The sequence below is a fragment of the Phocoena phocoena genome, chromosome 9, assembly GCF_963924675.1.
Source record: "Phocoena phocoena chromosome 9, mPhoPho1.1, whole genome shotgun sequence".
Classification (NCBI taxonomy): domain Eukaryota; kingdom Metazoa; phylum Chordata; class Mammalia; order Artiodactyla; family Phocoenidae; genus Phocoena; species Phocoena phocoena.
Window position 1 is genome coordinate 15,031,414 of NC_089227.1, and position 24,325 is coordinate 15,055,738.

Consider the following 24,325-nt stretch of genomic DNA (forward strand, 5'->3'; position numbering starts at 1 on the left):
GATAGAATTCGCCTGTGAAGCCGTCTGGTCCTGGTCGTCTGTTTGTTGGAAGATTTTTAATCACAGTCTCAATTTCAGAGTTGTTTATATTTACTATTCCTAGTTCAGTCTTGGAAGGTTATGCTTTTCTAAGAATTTGTCCATTTCTTCCAGGTTGTCCATTTTATTAGCATATAGTTGCTTGTAGTAATCTCTCAGGATCCTTTGTATTTCTGTAGTGTCAATTGTTACTCTCCTTTTTCATTTCTAATTCTGTTGATTTGAGTCTCCTCCCTTTGTTTCTTGATGAGTCTTGCTAATGGTTTATCAATTTTGTTCATCTTCTAAAAGAACTAGCTTTTAGTTTTATTGATCTTTGGTATTGTTTCCTTCATTTTCATTTATTTCTGATCTGATCTTTATAATTTCTTTCCTTCTGCTAACTTTGGGTTTTTTTTGTTCTTCTTTCTCTAATTGCTTTAGGTGTAAGATTAGGTTGTTTATTTGAGATGTTTCTTGTTTCCTGAGGTGGGATTGTATTGCTATAAACTTCCCTCTTAGAACTGCTTTTGCTGCATCGCATAGGTTTTGGGTCGTCGTGTTTTCATTGTCGTTTGTTTCTAGGTATTTTTTGATTTCCTCTTTGATTTCTTCAGTGATCTCTTGGTTATTTAGTAGTATATTTTTTAGCCTCCATGTGTTAGTATTTTTTACAGATTTTTTTCCTGTAGTTGATATCTAGTCTCATAGCGTTGTGGTCGGAAAAGATACTTGATACGATTTCAGTTTTCCTAAATTTACCATGGCTCGATTTGTGACCCAAGATATGATCTCTCCTGGAGAATGTTCTGTGAACACTTGAGAAGAAAGTGTATTCTGTTGTTTTGGATGGAATGTCCTATAAGTATCCATTAAGTCCATCTTGTTTAATGTATCATTTAAAGCTTGTGTTTCCTTATTTATTTTCATTTTGGACGATCTGTCCATTGGTGAAAGTGGGTTGTTAAAGTCCCCTACCATGATTGTGTTACTGTCAGTTTCCCCTTTTATGGCTGTATTGAGATGCTCCTATGTTTGGTGTGTAAATACTTACCATTGTTATATCTTCTTCTTGGTGTGATCCCTTGATCATTATGTAGTGTTCTTCTTTGTCTCTTGTTATAGTCTTTATTTTAAAGTCTATTTTGTCTGATAGGAGAATTCCTGCTCCAGCTTTCTTTTGATTTCTATTTGCATGGAATATATTTTTCCATCCCTCAATCTCAGTGTGTATCTGTCCATAGGTCTGAAGTGGGTCTCTTGTCGACAGCATATATATGGGTCTTGTTTTTGTATCCATTCAGCCAGCTTGTGTCTTTTGGTTGGAGCATTTAATCCATTTACATGTAAGGTAATCATCGATATGTATGTTCCTGTTACCATTTTGTTAATTGTTTTGGGTTTATTATTGTAAGTCTTTTCCTTCTCTTGTGTTTCCTGCCTACAGAAGTTTCTTTAGCGTTTGTTGTAAAGCTGATTTGGTGGTGCTGAATTCTCTTAGCTTTTGCTTGTCTGTAAAGGTTTTAATTTCTCCATCAAATCTCAATGAGATCCTTGCTGGGTAGAGTAATCTTGGTTGTAGGTTTTTCCCTTTAATCGCTTTAAATATGTCCTGCCACTCCCTTCTGGCTTGCAGAATTTCTGCTGAAAGTCAGCTGTTAACCTTATCGGGATTCCTTTGTATGTTATTTGGTGTTTTTTGCTTGCTGCTTTTAATATTTTTTCTTTGTATTTAATTTTTATTAGTTTGATTAATATGTGTCTTGGCATGTTTCTCCTTGGATTTATCCTGTATGGGACTCTCTGTGCTTCCTGGACTTGATTGACTGTTTCCTTTCCCATATTAGGGAAGTTTTCAACTCTCTTCAGATATTTTCTCAGTCCCTTTCTTTTCCTCTTCTTCTTCTGGGACCCCTGTAATTTGAATGTTGGTGCATTTAATGTTATCCCAGAGGTCTCTGAGATTGTCCTCTGTTCTTTTCATTCTTTTTTCTTTATTCTGGTCTGTAGTAGTTATTTCCACTATTGTATTTTCCAAGTCACTTATCCGTTCTTCTGCCTCAGTTATTCTGCTATTGATCCCTTCTAGAGAATTTTTAGTTTCATTTATTGTGTTGTTCATCATTGTTTGTTTGCTCCTTAGTTCTTCTAGGTCCTTGTTAAACGTTTCTTGTATTTTCTCCATTCTATTTCCAAGATTTTGGATCATCTTTACTATCATTACTCTGAATTCTTTTTTAGGTAGACTGCCCATTTCCTCTTCATTTGTTAGGTCTGGTGGGTTTTTACCTTGCTCCTTCATCTGCTCTGTGTTTCTGTGTCTTTTCATTTTGCTTAACTTTCTGCGTTTGTGGTCCCCTTTTCGCAGGCTGTGGGTTCGTAGTTCCTGTTGTTTTTGGTGTCTGCCCCCAAGTGGCTAAGGTTGGTTCAGTGGCTTGTGTAGGCTTACTGGTGGAGGGGACTGGTGTCTGTGTTCTGCTGGATATGTCTGGGTCTTGTCTTTCTGCTGGGCAGTACTGCGTCCAGTGGTGTGTTTTGGGGTGTCTGTGACCTTTTTATGATTTTAGGCAGCCTCTCTGCTAATGGGTGGTGTTGTGTTCCTGTCTTGTAGTTGTTTGGCGTAGGGTGTCCAGCACTGTAGTTTGCTGGTTGTTACATGGAGGTGGGTCTTAGCGTTGAGATGGAACTCTCTGGGAGAGCTTTCGCCATTTGATATTACATGGAGCTATGAGGTCTCCGGCAGACCAATGTCCTGAACTCGGCTCTCCCACCTCAGAGGCACAGGCCTGATACCTGGCCAGAGCACCAAGACCCTGTCAGTCACACGGATACTGTTGTGCTAAAATGAGCAGACTCTCAGTTATTTCTCCAGCTAAGATAGGTTTCTTCTGGATCAGAAGAGAATTACATTTCTGGATCTGTAACCATGAGGAGCCATGAGCAAATCCCCTTCCTCTGATTTTAATGTGACCTAGTATTTATATTTTAGTTTGGTCTTTGCAGACATTTTTGGTAGTTTAGGACAGTTTATCAACCATGATTCTCTTAAAATCTTGGCAGAGTTCTGTAATATTCATTTTCTTTTATTGTATTTATCTTACCCATATGTATCAGTCAACTAGTAGTAAAGTGAGTGTTAGAAAAGGAGCCTATGGCAGTAGCCTCCTGACTCCCTACATCTTCTCACAGATGCCAAGCTCAGAAGGAGATAATTTCACCATTAGGCTCCCTTCTTACTAATCGCAATCCATCCATGCTTCCTACTCGGTCTTAGTTCGTCTAGTTCCTTATTTGTTGGTCAGATGCTTTGGCTTCATTTCATGAACCTTTCCCCCTAAAACTTCTAGCTTGTGTTCCAGTTCCCTGCCATCTGTGCTCTTCCCTTAAGAGACAACAACTAGAAAAACAAAAATGTATTATTGAGTCGTAATCGGTGCTATGAAGAAGTGTAAAGCAAAGTAAAGGGATAGAGAGTAACAGTGCTGTTACTCTCTAAAGAGTGATCATGGCTATGAGTTTTTGAATAAATTACAGTTGAGAAGAGATCTGAAATAAGAACATGGAAGAACATTCAAATGTCTGTTTAGAGGGAGGGAGCTATATAGTGAAAAGGGATCTGTGATCAATAAGTAATACTTGATTTCATAGAATAGGGGTTTTATTAGTCATACAGGGAGGAAATTAGAGTGAAGATATTTGGGAAGATCTAGAGGCTGGTTAGGATGAAGGTGGGGTTAGATCAGTGTTCTCCACTGGAGGTGATTTTGCCCTCTAGAGAATATTTGTCTGTCTGGAGACATTTTTAGTTGTGACAATTGGGGGATTGCTACTTACATTTAGTGAGGAGGGTACAGTTGTGCTAAATATCCTCCAATGCCTAGGACAGTCCCTACAACAAAAGATTACCTGGCCCAAAATGCCCGTGGCCTTGCTGTTGGGAAACCCCAGTTTAGGAGACTGTGAGAGAGCAGCCGGAATGGGAAATTGGTATTGAAAGGAGTAAGGTAAGAAGGCTCGTGAGAAAAGAACCCATATCTTAACATTTCTTTTGTCTACGAGAGCCTGGTAGAGAGTTAAGCATGTAGAGTCAACCTAGCAATAATATTTATTTTTAAATTTGTCCTGAATTAATTTATAAATACTGCATTTTAAAATAGTTCCCTTCTGGATTATACAAGTGAAACTTGGGAGGAAAAAAAAAAAGAAAAATATAAAGAAAAACAAACCAAACGAAACAATCATAGCTCACAATTCCAAGGTCATTTTTACTATTTTGATTTATTTCTTCAAAATATGTTTTTCTGTTTGAATATATACATGTGCATGTTTTATTTCCTTTTCATAAGATAATGGAGGGCACACTGTTAAATATGTTTTATCTAGCATGACCTTTAATTCTTCATGTCTCACATTAAAAATACATTAAATTCACAGTGTATTGTCCTCATAAGCCATCTTTTCTTCTCTGACTGCTCTTCAAATCCACATTACTTCTGGCAATTAAAAAAAAAAAATCTGTATCTTTCGTTTTCTATGAAAACGTCTTGACAATGTTTTCTAGTAACTTTGTGCTCGTAGTATCAAAGCACAATTTTTGACACTCTAAATTTTATTTTGTGGTGCCTAATACTGTGTTCTCTGCTCCACACCTTGTATTGGGATTAGAACTTTTCATTATGTCTGTATATCCCCCAGTATTAAGGATTTTCCAGCACCTCCTGCACCTCCTAGACTGTTTCATCTTTCACATTCCATCATGAAGCTACTTGCTCCCTTTGGCAAGAGTCCAGAAATGAACAAAGTCAGCACATAAATGCATACATTCTTAGTGCAAAGCCTTGTTTTGCGGTAGTTGAAAGTTTTTAAAAATGAATAAATAAAAGAAAGCTTAAAAGCATGACTAGTAAAATACATGAAATGTATAGAAGCACAGGTAACCGACCACATTGCTAAGTGGAGAAACCCAGTACGTGGCACCCCAAAACTGGCGAGTGGAAGTTTGAAGGAATTTCCACAGTTAGAGTGTTTGATAAAATATTTTACGTTGCCATATCTTTGTTGTCTTATTTAAAGAGATACTAGTGTAAATTCAAAATGTGGTGCCATGACACAGGTTTTAATACCATTATTTAGATATAGATTTTCAAAAGTGATCCAGAAACCTTTATTAGTTTTAACTGCTGATAATTTATATTATTAGTTTTCATGTTAGCATATAAGCTAGGAAACCAAAGATTGTTTTATTCAATAGTTTAACTTTCCTTAAAACAAGAATTCTCATTTTTGCCTTTTATTTTTCCTACAGGGGTGTGGTTGCTCTTCAGACCCTACGAAAATTAGTTGAACTTACTCAGAAGCCAGTTCATCAACTCTTTGATTACATTTGTGGTGTAAGCACAGGTGATTGTTGTTATCGTGTGGAAGTGGTGCATCCCAGCAGTGCACTAAGAAAAATAACATTAAGCACTCCAGTTTAAGATCCTGCTCATTTCCTGAAATGATGGATGTTAGTTTCATGTTTTCATGATGAATAGACCTTTGATTTGCTTAATGAACTTTTTAAAATGTTTATTGGGAATAAGTTAATATTCAGAAGTAGATTTTAGCATGCTTTTCTAATATGGTTTAACTAAGCCACAGTGACAAGTATAAATTATGAATTATCACCTTATGGTATAGTCACCTGAAGGAAAGTAGCAAAGTGATAGGTGCTCAAATTGTGCTTGAACAAACAGAACATTAAGGATGGATAAGATTTTACTTTCTTTTGAAAGGTATCCCTCTGTGAGGAAATTGCTTCTTATATCCTTTTTTATCTGGTTGTTTGAAAGCAAACGGATAAATGTGAGAATCTATGTTTTTTAAAAGATTTGTAATATTGCTAGTTGATGTACATTTAAAATTCTAGGTTCATGCTTGTGTAGAAGAAATTGGCAACTTAGAATATGATAGCTTCTGAATAATTTTCTAGTTTTCACTGACTCACCAACAGATAAATTTTTGTTTTGCTTTCTGTTTGTTTTGTTTTTCTGTTTCTTACATCAACTCTCTCACCCATGCATCACCCGCATCCTCCAGGGTGTACATGAAGCCTTCTCAGGGTACCTATAGCTGTTGCTTACCTCCCAGGTAACACTCAAGGACTGTTAGCATTGCAGATCCCTGCTGTACATTTTACTATTTGGCCTGATAATTTCTCACTTTACATTAGTTTATCTTCATAGACTTTTCTATTTTTTCTCATTCTTTGGAATTATAATAGTAGACCTAAAGACTACCAGCAACAAAATCAAATGATTTCTCTACGTTATCTGTGTCAAGTATGACATATTCCCAAAGGGCACGTCAATTGATGCTCCATTATGAAAACTAAATGTGAGCAGTTGTAGGGATAATTCAGAAGTATAAGGAATCGGTGATTCCTGTGATGTTCCACTGAACAGTGATTCCTCAAGATGATAGCAGATTTGGAAAAGGTTGGGTTAAAGAACGTTAAAGCAGGTTTCTTTACAGAGGGACTTCTGAGATCGTCTAGCATGTTAAAAAATGCCTTGTGACTCTCAGGATAGGAAAATAATATGTATATCCCCGATTGATATAACTATAGAAATTGAGAGAGACTTTCCCAGTGCAAGTGTTCTTGGTATTTTTTCCTGAAGCTGTTACCCTGGCCATTTCTGTTAAATTTTGGAATGGTCCTAGCAATTTAAACCTTTAAACATATCTACAAGCTGACTTCTTGCTTTGGCACCATTGTTAGTAGGTGGGTGCTCAATGAAGAGAATTTTAAACCAGAGATTCATCTACCGAGTACAGTATTTGTTTATGTAATATGTACGTTTCTGCACTTACCACAGTATATCTTTTCCATTGTGTCTTCTAGCTTACTTTAACCTTAACTTATAATATAGTGCTTATAATTTTCCTTTCTTTTAACCATTTTGTATATTCTAATGTAGAAATTTTGTTTGCACATTTAGTGTTTGTTTTGGCTGCGTTGGGTCTTAGTTGCGACCCGTGGGATCTTAGTTGCGGCATGCAGGCTCTTCATTGTGGCATGCGGGCTTCTCTCTAGTTGTGGCGTGCAGGCTCAGTAGCTGCAGTGTGCAGGCTCTCTAGTTGTGGCGCACAGGCTCTAGAGCACACAGGTTTAGTTGGCCCTTAACATGTGGGATCTTTGTTCCCTGACCAGGGATCGAACACACGTCCCCTACATTGGAAGGTGGATTCTTAACCACTGGACCACCAGGGAAGTCCCTACACATTTAGTTTTTATAAAGTTAGAAATATATATTTAGCTTAAGGGTAATGTCCTTAACCATTCAGTAAAATTCAGTTTTTTAATATCTGTTCATCTTTATAGTAGCTCTTCTTAAAAGCAACTTAATTTTTTTTTTGGCAAGTTATTTCTTGTGTTAAACATTTTCTGCAAATTGATAAGTAACAATTTCTATCATATCGTTATGCCATACAATGTATTTTAAAACAAGCTGACTTATCTTTTACTAGAATAAGACTAAGAATAATGAAATACATAAAATATTTTAAATACATTATAATAGTGATTTCCTGCTTTTTACTTTGTTCATTATCTTAATGTAAGCAGTGATACTCTACAGGTCTTTGCCCTTCCCTGTCACTTAAAGCGTTCTTCTCCCCTTTTCCTCCTTAGTTCAGGGCTATGCCAGTTAGGTACACTAGGTGGCAGTGTGTCCTATCAAGTGCAGCTAGGGTATGCAGTCAGCTGTTTAAAAAGACGTCCCAGAGACCTAATTTCTTTATTTATTACATTGGTTCCCAGGACCAACCTGAAGGAGTAATCATTTTAATGAATTGGTAAGTTGTCAAATATACTGTATTCTCTGACTAAAACTAAGGAATTTATTAATTCTTAGTTATATATTATTTAATTTAATGCAAAACAGCACGTTTTTATATATTTTTAAATTATCATCATCATCAGTGGTTAGTATTTATTGAATCCTCATTGAGGCCTGGTAATGCCTTTTACGTGTGTTATCCCAGTGTTATAAAAACATGTAAATTTTAGTTACTGTTATTATCCTTATTTTATAGATGAAAAAAATTGGGGCTCTGGGAGGTTAAGTAGTTTGTCTCAGGTGACACAGTTAAAAAGTATCAAAGCTAGAATTTTAACCAAGTCTGTGACTCAGGAGATCTTATAAGTACTATAATGGCAGGGCTGATAAAAACTAAGGATTCTTTCTTTCAGGTGCTATATTAGCATTCATGTTGGGATTGTTTCATATGCCCCTGGATGAATGTGAGGAACTTTATCGAAAACTGGGATCAGATGTGTTTTCACAAAATGTCATTGTTGGAACAGTCAAAATGAGTTGGAGCCATGCATTTTATGACAGTCAAACATGGGAAAACATTCTTAAGTAAGTTGTACTTACTCTTTTTTTATTTTTTTGAGATTAAATTGTGCTTTTATTTGCCAGTATAACTACAGTAGCCTGCAAATTTTTTTAATCTAAAAAGTAGATTTTACATCACAATCCAACAGACACACATATAATATGTATACATATATAAAAATAAAACAAAACTTTTGCCAAAAGTGTCTACCCCGAGTGTTAATTCTAAGACTTTTTTTTTTAACCAAGGCTGAACTGCGCTGACACATCACAATCACCAAAGTCCCTAGTTCATCTTAGGGTTCACTTTATAAGATGAATAGTGTTGCACGTTCTATGGCTTTGGACAAAAGTATGATGACATAAAATCATTATAATGTCATACAAAGTATTTTCACTGCTCATAAAGACTTCTGTACTATATGTATTCATCTCCCCTCTCCCCCCAAACTCCTGGCAACCATTGGTCTTTTTATTGTCTCCATTGTTTTGCCTTTTCCAGAATGGCATATAGTTGGAATCTGTTTTTCTTTTTTCCTTGAAGAGAGGGGTTCAAAGTCTTTATGCCTATAAGACCACTCATGGGTCACACACACATGCTCCAGACAGGCTCTAGGTGGCAAACTCCCCCACTGAATACTGTGGCTTTCCTTCCAGTACTGAGCCCTGTCCCATTGGTCCTGCCCAGCAGCCACGTGGAGGTGCACGGGGACACGTGTTGGGTATTTGTTCATAGGAAGGCCACAAGTTTTGTGCCCTTTGTCACAATGAACCCAGATTCCTGTCGGGTGTGTTGTAAACAAAGAAGCCATTTCTTCATACCCCCTGCTCTGAGCATAGCCCATGTACTTATTCTTTTTTAAAATGTCTTGATTTATATTTGAACAATGCAGAAAAATATAAAGAAGAATACTAAATTATTGATCTCACTAATTAAAGATAACTACTGTTCTGGTGAATTGTATTCTTTTCACTATTTTCTTGGGTTCACGTGTTTGAGATTTGCATGTAAAAGTTGCAATTGTCTTTTAAAAAATTGAGACCATATTGTATATAGGACATGTTTGCACCTGTTGTTTTTCCTTAACATACATTTGGCCCTAGGTATCCGTGAGGGATTGGTGCCAGGACCTCCAAGAGTACCAAAATCCACAGGTGCTTAAGGGCCTTATTTAAAATGATGTAGTAGTATTTCTCAAGTCATTAACAAATATTCTTCTAAAAGATTTAATAATTTTTAGACATTTTCTTCCAAAATATTACAAAGCTGTTATACTCACTTTCTAAAAATATAAGCATAAAATAGAAACTTAAAATCACCCACAATCTTTAGAGCTGTAGACTTTGCAGTATGTTTTCTTCTAATTTTTTTTCCTAGACTATGTACATTTTCATATATGTTTCATATGGTGGAAATTATATTATAGTTATAATTTTCTACCTTTTCCCCTTTTTCAACTTTATGATAATTTCTTGACAAATTTTTAAAAGACGGCACTGCATTCTGCAGTGCCATATTTTCTTAATCGCTTATATTTGGGACATTTATGTTATTTCTGGTTTTTTGTGATCCTGAACAATGCTATGGTAGGAAAATTTACATTTCTGCCCACACTTCAGAATGTATCAGTAGGTCAGTTTATAAGAAACATAATTATTAGGTCAATGTTGATGGCTTTTAAAAATAATCATTATATAGGAAATAGAGAATATATAAAGAAAACAGTGAAAATAGCTTATAATCCTACCAAGAACAAAAGCACTATTAACATGGTGATGTACGTTTTTCTGGAATTTCTTGGAGATAAATAAGTATATGTGTATGTGAGGTTGTAAATGTGTGTTTGTATTCATCCCCTTCACAAAATTGGGATGATAATGCACGTGTAGTTTTGTATCTTGCATTTTCACTTAGCATTTTATTGTGATTGGTTTCCTATGTTCTTAAATATTTTTTGAGATAATTTTTTTTTTAATTTCTTTGGTTGCGCCGGGTCTTAGTTGTGGCAGGTGGGCTCCTTAGTTGCGGCAGGCAGGCTCCTTCGTTGCAGCTCTCTGGCTCCTTTACTCACAGCACGTGGGCTCCTTAGTTGCAGCAGGTGGGCTCCTTAGTTGTGGCATGCAAACTCTTAGTTGCAGCATGCATGTGGGATCTAGTTCCCTGACCAGGGATCAAACCTGGGCCCCCTGCATTGGGAGCACGGAGTCTTAACCACTGCACCACGAGGGAAGTCCCTTGAGACGTGTTTTAATGGTTGTTCGCTATCCATTTTATGGATGTACTGTTTTTTATTTAACAAATTCCCTAGTGGGAAAAGAGGATATTTCAGATATTTTTCCCATTCAAAGTAAAGTTTAGGTGGATATCTTACATCTCTACTTAAGTCTCTGGTTATATATTTAAGGTAAACTTCTTGAGTGAAATTTTGGGTCAGAAAGTATATATGTTTTAAGAAATCATTTTTTAGATAGATAGATAGATGTATATACCTGAATTGTTCTTCCACACAGTTGTCCCAGCTGACCCACCAACATCAGTTTGTGTTTCCATTTCATGAAATACTTATGAACACCAAACATTTTAATTTTTAGAACTTTTTCAGTTTGAGAGATTTAAAAACTGGTGTTTACAGTTTGCATCACTTTGGTTATTAATGGGTTTAAACATTTTTTGTTTTTTTATTTATTTCCTTTTTGTGTGTGAATTTCAAGAGCATAATATTTGCTCATTTTCCTACCAGGGCATTGCTCACTATATTATAAATGTATTAACCGTTTGTTGATATATTGAAAACGTGCTTTTTAGTTAAAAACATTTTTTTAATGTGGAGGAGTTTGAAGTCTTCATTTGTCAGATCTTTTCCTTTAATTTTGAACTTTGCTTTAATATTTAGAAAGTCTTTTCTACCTTGAAATCAGGTAAATCTTTATATTATTTTCTAGTCCTAAGGCCTAATTAAGTTTTTTTTTTCGGTCATGATTAAGTCTCATGATTCTGTGGTTTGACTGTACATTTCTTCTGGTCTTGTATAAACTCACTCATGGTTACTGGCAGCCAGCAGGCAGCTCAGCTGAGATGGCTGGGACAGCTGGTCTCTCTTGTCCTGGGCTTCATCCCATCATGGTGGTCTCAGGGTTCCAGTTAGGGCCAGCCTCAGTGCATGACAACTTAACCAAGCCTCAGTTTAGTGGCATATTTGCTGATGTCCCATTGACCAAAGCCACTCAAACCCAGGGTCTGTGTGGAAAGGGACTGTATACAAGGGTATGGAAATCAGCAAGTGTGATTCAGTGGGGGCCTTGTTGTTATGCTTTACCATGCCCACTCCCTGGCCTTTATTGTCATTTTTTTCTTTCATTGTTTATTGAGAACATTTTTATATTTTTTCCTGTGGTAATGATTTTGTGTTATTATAGGGATGCTTTTTTTTGATGATTATAGTAGCTTTATTCTTTTTTTTTGAATTTTATTTTATTTATTTTTTTTAGACAGCGGGTTCTTATTAGTCATCCATTTTATACACATCAGTGTATACATGTCAATTCCAATCGCCCAATGGATCACACCACCACCACCACTACCCGCCCTGCCACTTTCCCCCCTTGGTGTCCATACATTTGTTCTCTACATCTGTGTCTCAATTTCTGCCCTGCAGACCAGTTCATCTGTACCATTTTTCTAGGTTCCACATACGTTAATATACAATATTTGTTTTACTCTTTATGACTTACTTCACTCTGTATGACAGTCTCTGTGTCTATCCATGTCTCTACAAATGACCAAACTTCATTCCTTTTTAGGGCTGAGTAATATTCCATTGTATATATGTACCACATCTTCTTTATCCATTCGTCTGTCGATGGGCATTTAGGTTGCTTCCGTGTCCTGGCTGTTGTAAATAGTGCTGCAGTAAACATTCGGGTGCATGTACCTTTTTGAATTATGGTTTTCTCTGGGTTTATGCCCACTAATGGGATTGCTGCGTCATATGGTAATTCTATTTTTAGTTTTTCAAGGAACCTCCATACTGTTCTCCATAGTGGCTGTATCAATTTATATTCCCCAAAACAGTGCAAGAGGGTTCCCTTTTCTCCACACCCTCTCCAGCATTTTCTTTTAATAGATTTTCTGATGATGCCCTTTCTAACTGGTGTGAGGTGATATCTCATTGTAGTTTTGATTTGCATTTCTCTAATAATTAGTGATGTTGAGCAGCTTTTCATGTGCTTCTTGGATATCTGTATGTCTTCTTTGGTGAAATGTCTATTTAGGTCTTCTGCCCATTTTTGGATTGTGTTGTTTGTTTCTTTAATATTGAGCTGCATGAACTGTTCATATATTTTGGAGATTAATCCTTTGTCCGTTGATTTCTTTGCAAATATTTTCTCCCATTCTGAGGGTTGTCTTTTCGTTTTGTTTGTAGTTTCCTTTGCTGTGCAAAAGCTTTGAAGTTTCATTAGGTCCCATTTGTTTATTTTTGTTTTTATTTCCATTACTCTAGGAGGTGGATCAAAAAAGATCCTGCTGTGATTTATGTCAGAGAGTGTTCTGCCTATGTTTTCCTCTAAGAGTTTTATAGTGTCCAGTCTTACCTTTAAGTCTCTAATCCATTTTGAGTTTATTTTTGTGTATGGTGTTAGGGAGTGTTCTAATTTAATTCTTTTACATGTAGCTCTCCAGTTTTCCTAGCACCACTTATTAATGACACTGTCTTTTCTCCATTGTATATCCTTCCCTCCTTTGTCATAGATTAGTTGACCATAGGTGAGTGGGTTTATCTCTGGGCTTTCTATCCTGTTCCAGTGATCTGCAATTCTGTTTTTGTGCCAGTACAATATTGTCTTGATCACTGTAGCTTTGTAGTATAGTCTGAAGTCAGGGAGTCTCATTCCTTCAGCTCTGTTTTTTTCCCTCAAGACCGCTTTGTGTATTCATGGTCTTTTGTGTCTCCATACACATTTTAAGATTTTTTGTTCTAGTTCTGTAAAAAAATGCCATTGGTAATTTGATAGGGATTGCATTGAATCTGTAGATTGCTTTGGGTAGTGTAGTCATTTTCACAATATTGATTCTTCCAATCGAAGAACATGGTATATCTCTCCATCTGTATCATCTTTAATTTCTTTCATCAGTGTCTTACAGTTTTCTGCATACAGGTCTTTTACCTCCTTAGGTAGGTTTATTCCTAGGTATTTTATTCTTTTTTTTGCAATGGTAAATGGGAGTGTTTCCTCAATTTCTCTTTCAGACTTTTTGTGATTAGTGTGTAGGAATGCAGGATATTTCTGTGCATTAATTTTGTATCCTGCAGCGTTACCAAATTCATTGATTAGCTCTAGTAGTTTTCTGGTGGCATCTTTAGGATTCTCTATGTATAGTATCATGTCATCTGCAAACAGTGACAGTGTTACTTCTTTTCCAATTTGTATTCCTTTTGTGTCTTTTTCTTCTCTGATTGCTGTGGCTAGGACTTCCAAAACTGTTGAATAATAGTGGTGAGAGTGGACATCCTTGTCTTGTTCCTGATCTTAGAGGAAATGCTTTCAGTTTTTCACCATTGAGAATGATGTTTGCTGTGGGTTTGTTGTATACAGCCTTTATTATGTTGAGGTAGGTTCCCTCTATGCCCATTTTCTGGAGAGTTTTTATTGTAAACGGGTGTTGAATTTTGTCAGAAGCTTTTTCTGCGTCTGTTGAGATGATCATGTGGTTTTGGTTCTTCATTTTGTTAATATGGTGTATCACATTGATTGATTTGCGTATATTGAAGAATCCTTGCACCCCTGGGATAAATCCTAATTGATCATGGTGTATGATCCTTTTAATGTGTTGTTGGATTCTGTTTGCTAGTGTTTTGTTCAGGATTTTTGCATCTATATTCATCAGTGATACTGGTCTGTAATTTCCTTTTTTTGTAGTATCTTTGTCTGGTTTTGGTATCAGGGTGATGATGGTCACAGAGTGAGTTTGGCAGTGTTCCCTCCCCTGCAATTTTTTGGAAGAGTTTGAGAAGAATGGGTGTTAGCACTTCTCTAAATGTTTGATAGAATTCACCTGTGAAGCCATCTGGTCCTGGACTTTTGTTTGTTGGAAGATTTTTAATCACAGTTTCAATTTCTTTACTTGTGATTGGTCTTAATATTTTCTGTTTTTTCCTGATTCAGTCTTGGAAGGTTATACCTTTCTAAGAATTTGTCCATTTCTTCCAGGTTGTCCATTTTATTGGCATAGAGTTGCTTGTAGTAGTGTCTCAGGATGCTTTGTATTTCTGCTGTGTCTGTTGTAACTTCCCCTTTTTCATTTTATTGATTTGAGTCCTCTGCCTCTTTTTCTTGATGAGTCTGGCTAATGGTTTATCAATTTTGTTTATCTTCTCAAAGAACCAGCTTTTAGGTTTATTGACCTTTGCTATTGTTTTATTTGTTTCTATTTCATTTACTTCTGCTCTGATCTTTATGATTTCTTTTCTTCTACTAACTTTGGGTTTTGTTTGTTCTTCTTTCTCTAGTTCCTTTAGGTATAAGATTAGATTGTTTATTTGAGATTTTTCTTGCTTCTTGAGGTAGGCTGGTATTGCTCTAAACTTCCCTCTTAGAAGTGCTTTTGCTGCATTCCATAGGTTTTGGATTGTTGTATGTTCGTTGTAATTTGTCTCTAGGTATTTTTTGATTTCCTCTTAGATTTCTTCAGTGATCTCTTGGCTATTTAGTAACGTATTGTTTAGCCTCCGTGTGTTTGTTTCTTTACACTTTTTTCCCTGTAATTGTTTTCTAATTTCATAGTGTTGTGGTCAGAAAAGATGCTTGATATGATTTCAGTTTTCTTACATTTACTGAGGCTTGATTTGTGACCCAAGTTGTGATCTGTCCTGGAGATTGTTCCATGTGCACTTGAGAAGAAAGTGTAATCTGCTGTTTTTAGATGGAATGTCCTATAAATATCAATTAAATCTATCTGGTCTGTTGTGTCATTTAAAGCTTGTGTTTCCTTATTAATTTTCTGTTTGGATGATCTGTCCATTGGTGTAAGTAGGGTGTTAGAGTCCCCCACTATTATTGTGTTGCTGTCGATTTCCTCTTTTATAGCCGTTTGCAGTTGCCTTATGTATTGAGGTGCTCCTATGTTGGCTACATATATATTTATAATTGTTATATCTTCTTCTTGGATTGATCCCTTGATCATTATGTAGTGTCCTTCCATGTCTCTTGTAACATTCTTTATTTTAAAGCCTATTTTATCTGATATGAGTATTGCTACTCTCAATTTCTTTTTATTTTCATTTGCATGGAATATCTTTTTCTGTCCCCTCACTTTCAGTCTGTATGTGTCCCTAGGTCTTAAGTGGGTCTCTTATAGACAGAATGTAGATGGGTCTTGTTTTTGTATCCATTGAGGAAGCCTGTGTCTTCTGGTTGGAGCATTTAATCCATTCACGTTTAAGGTAATTATTGATATGTATGTTCCTATTACCGTTTCCTTAATTGTTTTGAGTTTGTTTTTGTAGGTCCTTTTCTTTGCTCGTGTTTCCCACTTAGAGAAGTTCCTTTAGCCTTTGTTGTAGAGCTGGTTTAGTGGTGCTGAATTTTCGTAGCCTTTGCTTGTCTGTAAAGCTTTTGATTTCTGCACTGAATCTGAATGAGACCCTTGCTGGTTAGAGTAATCTTGGTTGTAGGTTCTTTTCTTTCATCACTTTAAATATATCATGCCACTCCCTTCTGGCTTGTAGAGTTTCTGCTGAGAAATCAGCTGTTTACCTTATGGGAGTTCTCTTATGTGTTCTTTGTCGTTTTTCCCTTGCTGCTTTTAGTAATTTTTCTTTGTCCTTAGTTTTTGCCAATTTGATTACTATGTGTGTTTCAGCATGTTTCTCCTTGGGTTTAGCCTGTATGGGACTCTCTGTGCTTCCTGGACTTGGGTGGCTCTTTCCTTTCCCATGTTAGGGAAGTTGTCGACTATAATCTCTTCAGATATTTTCTCGGGTCCTTTCTCTCTCTCTTCTCCTTCTGGGACCCGTATAATGCGAATGTTGTTGCGTTTAATGTTGTCCCAGGGGTCTCTTATGCTGTCTTCATTTCTTTTCATTCCTTTTCTTTATTCTGTTCTGCAGCAGTAAATTCCACGATTCAGTCTTCCAGGTCACTTCTCCATTCTTCTGCCTTAGTTATTCTGCTATTGATTCCCTCTAGTGTATTTTTCATTTCAGTTACTGTATTGTTCATCTCTGTTTGTTTGTTCTTTAATTCTTCTAGGTCTTTGTTAAACATTTCTTGCATCTTCTCAATCTTTGCCTCCATTCTTTTTCCGAGGTCCTGGATCATCTTCACTATCGTTATTCTGAATTCTTTTTCTGGGAGGTTGCCTATCTCCACTTCATTTAGTTGTTCTTCTGGGGTTTTATCTTTTTCCTTCATCTGGTACATAGCCCTCTGGCTTTTCATCTTGTGTCTCTTTCTGTGAATGTGGTTTTTGTTCCACAGGCTGCAGGATTGTAGTTCTTCTTGCCCTCTGCCCTCTGGTGGATGAGGCTTTCTAAGAGGCTTGGGCATGTTTTGTGATAGGAGAGACTGATGGTGGGTGGAGCTGGCTGTTGCTCTGGTGGGCAGAGCTCAGTAAAACTGTAATCTGCTTGTCTCATGATGGGTGGGGCTGGGCTCCCTTCCTATTGGTTGTTTGGCCTGGGGGCACCCAACACTGGAGCCTATCCAGGCTCTTTGGTGGGGCTAATGGTGGACTCTGGGAGAGCTCACTCCAAGGAGTACTTCCCAGAACTTCTGCTGCCAGTGTCCTTGTCCCCACAGTGAGCCACAGCCACCCCCTACCTCTGCAGGAGACCCTCCAACACTAGCAGGTAGGTCTGGTTCAGTCTCCCCTGGGGTCACTGCTCCTTCTCCTGGGTCCCGATGTGCACACTACTTTGTGTGTGCCGTCCAAGAGTGGAGTCTCTGTTTCCCCCAGTCCTGTCGAAGTCCTGCAGTCAAATCCCACTAGCCTTCAAAGTCTGATTCTCTGGGAATTCTTCCTCCCATTGATGGACCCCCAGGTTGGGAAGCCTGATGTGGGGCTCACAACGTTCACTCCAGTAGGTGTACTTCTGTGGTATAAGTGTTCTCCAGTCTGTGAGTCACCCACCCAGCAGTTACGGGATTTGATTTTGCTGTGATTGTGCCCCTCCTACCGTCTCACTGTGGCTTCTCCTTTGTCTTTGGATTTGGGGTATCTTTTTTGGTGAGTTCCAGCGTCTTCCTGTCGATGATTGTCCAGCAGTTACTTGTGATTCTGGTGCTCTCACAAGAGGGAGTAGGGATGCTGTTTTTAATTATAGCATCAGTAGAATCTGGGAATGTTGAGAATTTTTTTTTTTTATTTTGACATCTCTCTAAAGTGACCAGTTAATGTTTGTGATTTTCTCTTCCCATTTATATTCATAACAATTCACTAAAGCATTTTAGCTTTTTATAAAATCAAGGTTTAAACAAAAAATAAATGTGAACTTTGCTTTAAGTGTGAAAGCAGCTTAAGCAACTTTGCTTTAAGTGTGAAAGTGTGACAGTATCTCTGTCCCAATTTTACAGCAAGATTTCTATGAAAAGATAAAGTGAAAAGACCCTTAGGAGAATAAAATTGCATTGATCTTCATTCCAAGGAAACACACAGATCAGGTTTGGAAAGACAAAGATCTTGTCTGTTTTAGAAAGCATTTTACATTGTATTTATAAAAGATAATAATGATTATTATCTTTTATAATGATTTTATATTATTATTTTTTTATTATTATATAATGATTTTATATATTATAAAAGATATTAATCATATCTTTTATAATGATTACTACCTAATTTGTAAATATGTGAAATTCAGTAATATTCTATTTGTGAAACATGAGTGTCACTTGAAAAAATGTCATTAGAAAAATGTTTTTCCTTACTGAGGCAGGTTGGTCAAAAAACATAGTCTTTGTATTCGGTACAGGGGTAAAATACATAATTTTTAAGTCTGCACTGAAATAAAATTACCTTATAATGGAGTTGTGAAAATTGCTACCCACGGACAATTTCTGTTATGTTGCAGTAATTCAAGTGTCAACTCAGATGATTTAAAAAGCATTTTTGGGGGGTGGCATAGGCTCTATATTGCTAAAGCAGGTTTGAAGTCTGAGTGTCCTGATCTGGTTTTTAGACTGTTCTGCAACTAGTCTGCCAGGCTTATCTCAACACAGCTCCTTCCTGTCAGGAGGACCCCGAAAACATCAAGTTGTTCTGCCTCTGTGCCTTTACTCTGGATATGTCCTGGTTTTTAATGTGTTTTCTTGCCATCGTTGGTGTTCTTCTTAAGCTACACCTCTGTGCATCTTTTCCAGATACTGCAGCCTATATTGATTGCCCCCCTCAGAATTGTACATACTTGCAGTTTGAATCAGAGGTTAATGGAAAGCTATATATTGTTTAATGTGCATTAGTTGGATTATAAGCTTCCTAGAGGAGACTCTTATACTACTTTTATGTCCTGCATGGTTTTGACAAGCCATGAGCCAACAGTAATTGCGTAGTGTATGTTCACTGATGTTGGGAAATAAAATTGATATACTTTAATTCTTCTCCTTTAATAAAGGGATAGAATGGGATCTTCACTAATGATTGAAACAGCAAGAAACCCCATGTGCCCTAAGGTAAGTTTAGAGTCTCCTAAATATAACACGTAATTGGAATTGAAGGTCAGATGAACAGATTTATTATGAAGGAAGCTCTTTTAGTAGATTATGTTGATTCCTTATATATTGGCTCATTCTGTGAACGTACAGAATGTGATCATTGGACCTTTTCTATATCAAGTAAAAGTATAACGAAAGTTTAAGAACATGGAAAACTGGGACTAAAGATAAAGAATTATTTTATTATAGGGTTAATCAAATCTAGGTATTTAAGGAAAATTGTGGCATTTCCTCCCAGATTTTTTTAAAGAAACTTTATGTGCCTCTTAGATAAATATTAAATTAATATACAAATGGAATCCCAGTTTTTTAAATGTTAATGTCACTAGAATCAGTCTCAGTTCGGCTTCTCCTTTTATTTACTTTGTTTGAAACCCAGTGACCTGAGTATTGCTTGAGTTTTGTGTTCTTTAATAAAATTCATTATTTGATTAAGGAATAAGGGTTTATGTACGCAGAAATCCCATGCAGGTTGTGTTTATTCTTGGATGACAAGCTGTAACCAGAAAAAATCAAATACAGCTCCCTCTATTGCTCTTTCACTCTTGCTTACACATATTTTTATTCATTCTTTAGATATTAATTATGTTACCCCATGTGCCAGCATAATGCTAGGGACTTTGGATACGTTAGTGAGTGAACGCAGACATGGAGTTTACGGTCCAGTAGGGCAAAGTAAGCATTAATCGAATGATCACACAAATGAGATACAGTTTTCCCAAGATAAGTGCTATGGAGCACAAAAACAGTTCTCTGAAAGCATATATTTACAGAGACGTGAGGGAGACTGCTCTTTGGAAATGGGCTTTGCGGTCTTAGTGTGAAGGCTGATGAGTGTTCCTGGCAAAGGGAACCGTGTGTACAGAAGGAGCCATGGAGAAATGCAGGCCCTGAAAGAGTTCTTGAAGGCTGGAGCCTAAGGATCCTAGGGCAGCGTGTGCAGTGAGGCTGGAGGGGTAGCTCCATCAGACCACGCGAGGCCATAATGAAATGCACTAGCTCATTGGGGAGGACCCTAAGATGCACACTACACCTCTTGTTTATTCTCTTGTATCTTCAGGGCTTCTTGTTTATTTGTTCTTAAATTGTGAGAATTGCCAACTTAAAAAAAAAAGAATAGAGTGGGTGTGGGGGAACTGCAGAAATCTCAAAAAATAATTCACTCATGATAAATGAGGCAGCCATTGACACGTTTCTTAATCGAGCCTGCCTGTATACCAATTAATGGAAAGACCCTCTGGATTTTAGTGTAGGGCCAGCTCTTGTCCACAGTGGCCTAGAGACACACTTGGGTCACTCACACGAACTTGGAATGTGACTTTTGGTTTATAAAATAGCAAAGCACACAGGCCCCTGGCAGGGCTTGGCACGGAGACCTAACAATCTAGCCCTCGCCGTTACCTTTCAGCCTCTTAAGTTTATATTGCAGATCATTAGGGTACATCACATTTTACATAAATTCAGCTGACACTGAGAATCGGAGACCCTGGGTGATAAACGTTGTTTTTTTCAATAAAAAATTGTCCAGCTACCGCTTACTAACTACAATCAGAAAGCCTTGCGAGTTTGTTTAGTGTCAGAGTTTCAGTTACTAAAGTCATAATGCTTTCAAAGAGCACAGAAACAATGGCTAACTTATAAATGATATGAAAATAGTATATTTATTCATCTTTAAGTAGTTTTTATTCATTGCTACTACTGCAGTATCAATTATTATATAAAGGTCTGCAAATTGATGCTTTCTTCAATGTCTTTTTCAATAGCTATTCAAATCATGTAGTCAAAAAATATCTTTTATTTTTGTTCTCTTATAATGCATTTCTCAAAATTGTCTCAGCCCTTGTATCTATTTTCCTGTAAAGAAATACCTATTTTAAAGGATCTGCTTCCCTTTGATTAATATTATAGTTAGTTATACATTTATCTTGATGGGTGGAGTTGTAGATTGTTCATACTACTAAATAATATTGAATTTTTACAGTTCCCAAATATTGCTGCTTAAAGTGCGTTCACTTTTTAATTTACTAGGTAGCGGCAGTAAGTACCCTAGTGAACAGAGGGATAACGCCAAAAGCCTTTGTGTTCAGAAACTATGGACATTTTCCTGGAGTCAACTCTCACTATTTGGGAGGCTGTCAGTATAAAATGTGGCAGGCCATTAGAGCCTCATCTGCTGCTCCCGGCTACTTTGCAGAGTATGTGTTGGGAAATGATCTTCATCAGGTAAGTTGACTAATGTGGTTTATCTTCTAAAACTTTACATAATTAAAAAGAGTCAGCACTTATTAAATGTCACCTGAACTTACAGAGGGATCAACCAAGGAGACTTTCCTCGTGTCTCCACGTGGCAAAAGATGTGCGTGCAGTACAAGATAGTTGTACTTCTTGTTTGTTTTTCTTAAATTAACAAGCCTTCTGGCTTGAGAGCATATTTTAGGAAAGATTTATTTGTATCTTCTGTAATGTGATTCATGGCCAGTTATGATAATTTTAATATGATAGGAAAATGAAGTAGTATGTATGCTTGGCTTTCCAAATGTAATAAAAATTAAAAGTGAAACACAGTCACTGAAAATGCAGGATGCCGTCTGTTTGACAGTTTTGGTGGACGTAGTTGGAAGGAGATGATGTAATAAAATAATAAGAGTAAACACTCATTAGGTTAGCTAGGTGCCAGACACCTATGTAGTCCTTTGTGTGCATCTCCTCATACAATCCTCACTGCTTATGAGGCAGATAGAGTGATTTCCATTTTGCAGATGAGAAATTGGAGTCTTAAGAAAAGCTAAGTAACTGGACTAGGGTTGCAGCTGTTAAGTGACAGAGTTAGGATGCTATCTATAATTACACTGTTTTAAAATTTATGGCTAAATGATCTGTTAAGTTGAACATTATTTCTATGATGTTGAATGATGTATACTTTCTCTGACATAGACTCATTTATTTATCATAAATTTTTTCCTTGTCAAGTTTTTCCACTATTTTTGGAAATCTGAACTCATAACTTATACTAAATGATAAAAGTCAACAGAGCTTTTGAGCTGATACTTCCAAAATATATGTTTTTAACATATGCTTAATTTTTTATATGCTCTCCCACTGCATTCTCCTTTGATGGAGTCAATAACCTTAACTCCTCTCCACTCACTGGTATGCACTTGGTATTCACATATATGTTGAGAAGAAAACATATTTTGCCAAGGATTTTTAGATGTTCAAAAGCTCACAGATCTGCTATATAAACTACATATCGACTATATAATTTTAATTTACATGTGTCAATATTATAATAACTAAAATGTGGTTATCAATTTTAATTTCTCCTATAATTTTATGTAACAGCTTAGATATATTTTTAAATGTTATCCCATTTTCAGCTATCCCATTTTCTTTCTGTCTTACCAGAAGTAATGTCATAATCTTAGTAGTTAGGAGATGAAAATGGGTTCCTTTCATCTTTGGAGTCAATGCAGACTATTTCCCACTTGGTCAGATCAGTCATTGCAGAGTTATGTAAGGCACTTCCCCTTCCTGCCTTTGTCTGCTTTATCCCACCCCCTCAGGGCAGAAAGTGCTAGCTGTAGAGTTTCTTTCTGACATAGATTTCAGGACTTATTGGTCAAAATTAAAATTTTATTTTAATATGTATCTTGCTGTTTGTAACAACAGTTTCTCCATATTCCATAGTATTTTCACCATGTCATAAATGGAGAAATAAGTGTATTTGGGAATATAATAGTTTAGGTTTGTAACTTATGACTTTAAGATGGTTGTCATGCTACAAAATTGCAGTTTCGCCAAATACTAGTGAAAGTCTCAATTAAGTTACTGCATTTCAGGACCATATGTTCCCAGACTCCCAAAGAAGTTATCTCATTTGCTCATTATTCTTTATCTAAGAGGAAGTAGTTCTAAGGTTTAATTCAGTCCTGTAGAATACAAATAACAAACCAGAGTAATTCAGTGGTTCTTCTTCCATTTCAGATAAGCTAATGATATTCCTTTCCATGCATAGCAATTTTTATTTTGATGACTATAATCTTTGAACTTAGGCTGATCTACAGATTAAAATAACTTCTTACATAAATTTTATTTAAAGCATATAACTACACACGGAAATATACTCAGTATTTTGTAATAACCTATAAGGGAAGAGAATCTGAAGGAGAATATATATATATATAAAAAACTGAATGGCTGTGCTGTATACCTGAAACTAACATGATATTATAAATGAACTATACTTTGATTTAAAAAAATTAAAAAGTGTGGACTTCCCTGGCGATCCAGTGGTTAAGACTCCATGCTTCCACTGCAGCAGGTGCAGGTTCGATCCCTGGTCAGGGAACTAAGATCCCACATGTTGTGTGGTACAGCCAAAAGTAAAAATAAATAAATTAAAATAAAATAAGTAAAAAATTTAAAAATAATGCATGTCACCACATATACAGAGAATATACGTTCATGTAAATCAGTGACTTGATTCCAAAAAGACTGGCACATCTAACTTAAGAATATTCAGAAGGAAGCTGGAGTCTAAGCAAACCTTATTTAAGCAAATATTTTTCTTATTGCGTATCCTTTTCAGGATACTTGAGGAAGAGGGATATTTTTCTCCTCTGAAGACACCATGAAAGGTTGATTAGAGTATTCTAAGGTGTGAATGATCTTAATTGCTTAAACAAAACATTCAAGCAGAGTTCCTTTCCAACCCTTCAAAAGTTGCCAAGAAGTTTAAAACTAAAATACGCTACTTATTACAATCCTCTTATCCTTAGTTCTTAGAATAATTATATTCAGTATTTCCAGTCTCATTTTTAAAATCCTTTTTAACTGTCATGTCTGACATACGTTTTAATGAAAGTTCGTATCCTTTTTCAGGTAAAGTATAAATTATACATTTATCAGGTAAAGTATAAATTATACATTTATATTCTATTTGAACAGTTATTGAAAGCACTGCTATAAGTAATTAAGAGGTATGAGTCAGTAGATGGGTAGATTTCATTTTTCTTTGTAAAGAGAAGAGTGTTATTACGGTATTACAAGGCTTATTAGATGTCCTAGGAAATTAGAAAGTAGGAAGAATTCTTTTTGAGTAGCTTCCAACGTATTATTTCTCTACCCCATCCAAGTAGCATCATATTTATCAAATAATACTTTTTACACAACATTATCCCTTCTCTCTTTTTAACAGCTTTTTGAAGTAAAATTGA

The 24,325-nt window shown here is 36.3% G+C and overlaps 1 protein-coding gene and 1 non-coding gene across 3 annotated transcripts in view; one reads left to right on the top strand and one right to left on the bottom strand.

The window, feature by feature from the left end:
• The window catches only part of PNPLA8 (patatin like phospholipase domain containing 8), a 52,727-nt gene that overhangs the window by 16,740 nt on the left and 11,662 nt on the right, over nt 1-24,325 (top strand). Inside the window, exons 4-7 of one of the 2 annotated variants that reach the window (XM_065883952.1) lie at nt 5,324-5,418; nt 8,252-8,423; nt 19,010-19,067; nt 21,138-21,332. In XM_065883952.1, coding sequence (XP_065740024.1) covers nt 5,324-5,418; nt 8,252-8,423; nt 19,010-19,067; nt 21,138-21,332 — 520 coding nt within the window. The remainder of the gene's footprint in view (nt 1-5,323; nt 5,419-8,251; nt 8,424-19,009; nt 19,068-21,137; nt 21,333-24,325) is intronic. The other variant, XM_065883953.1, reaches the window with a different exon arrangement.
• LOC136128631 (small nucleolar RNA SNORA11) lies at nt 9,113-9,242 on the bottom strand. The gene has a single exon (XR_010656221.1). It is a non-coding gene; the product is annotated as a small nucleolar RNA SNORA11 (small nucleolar RNA).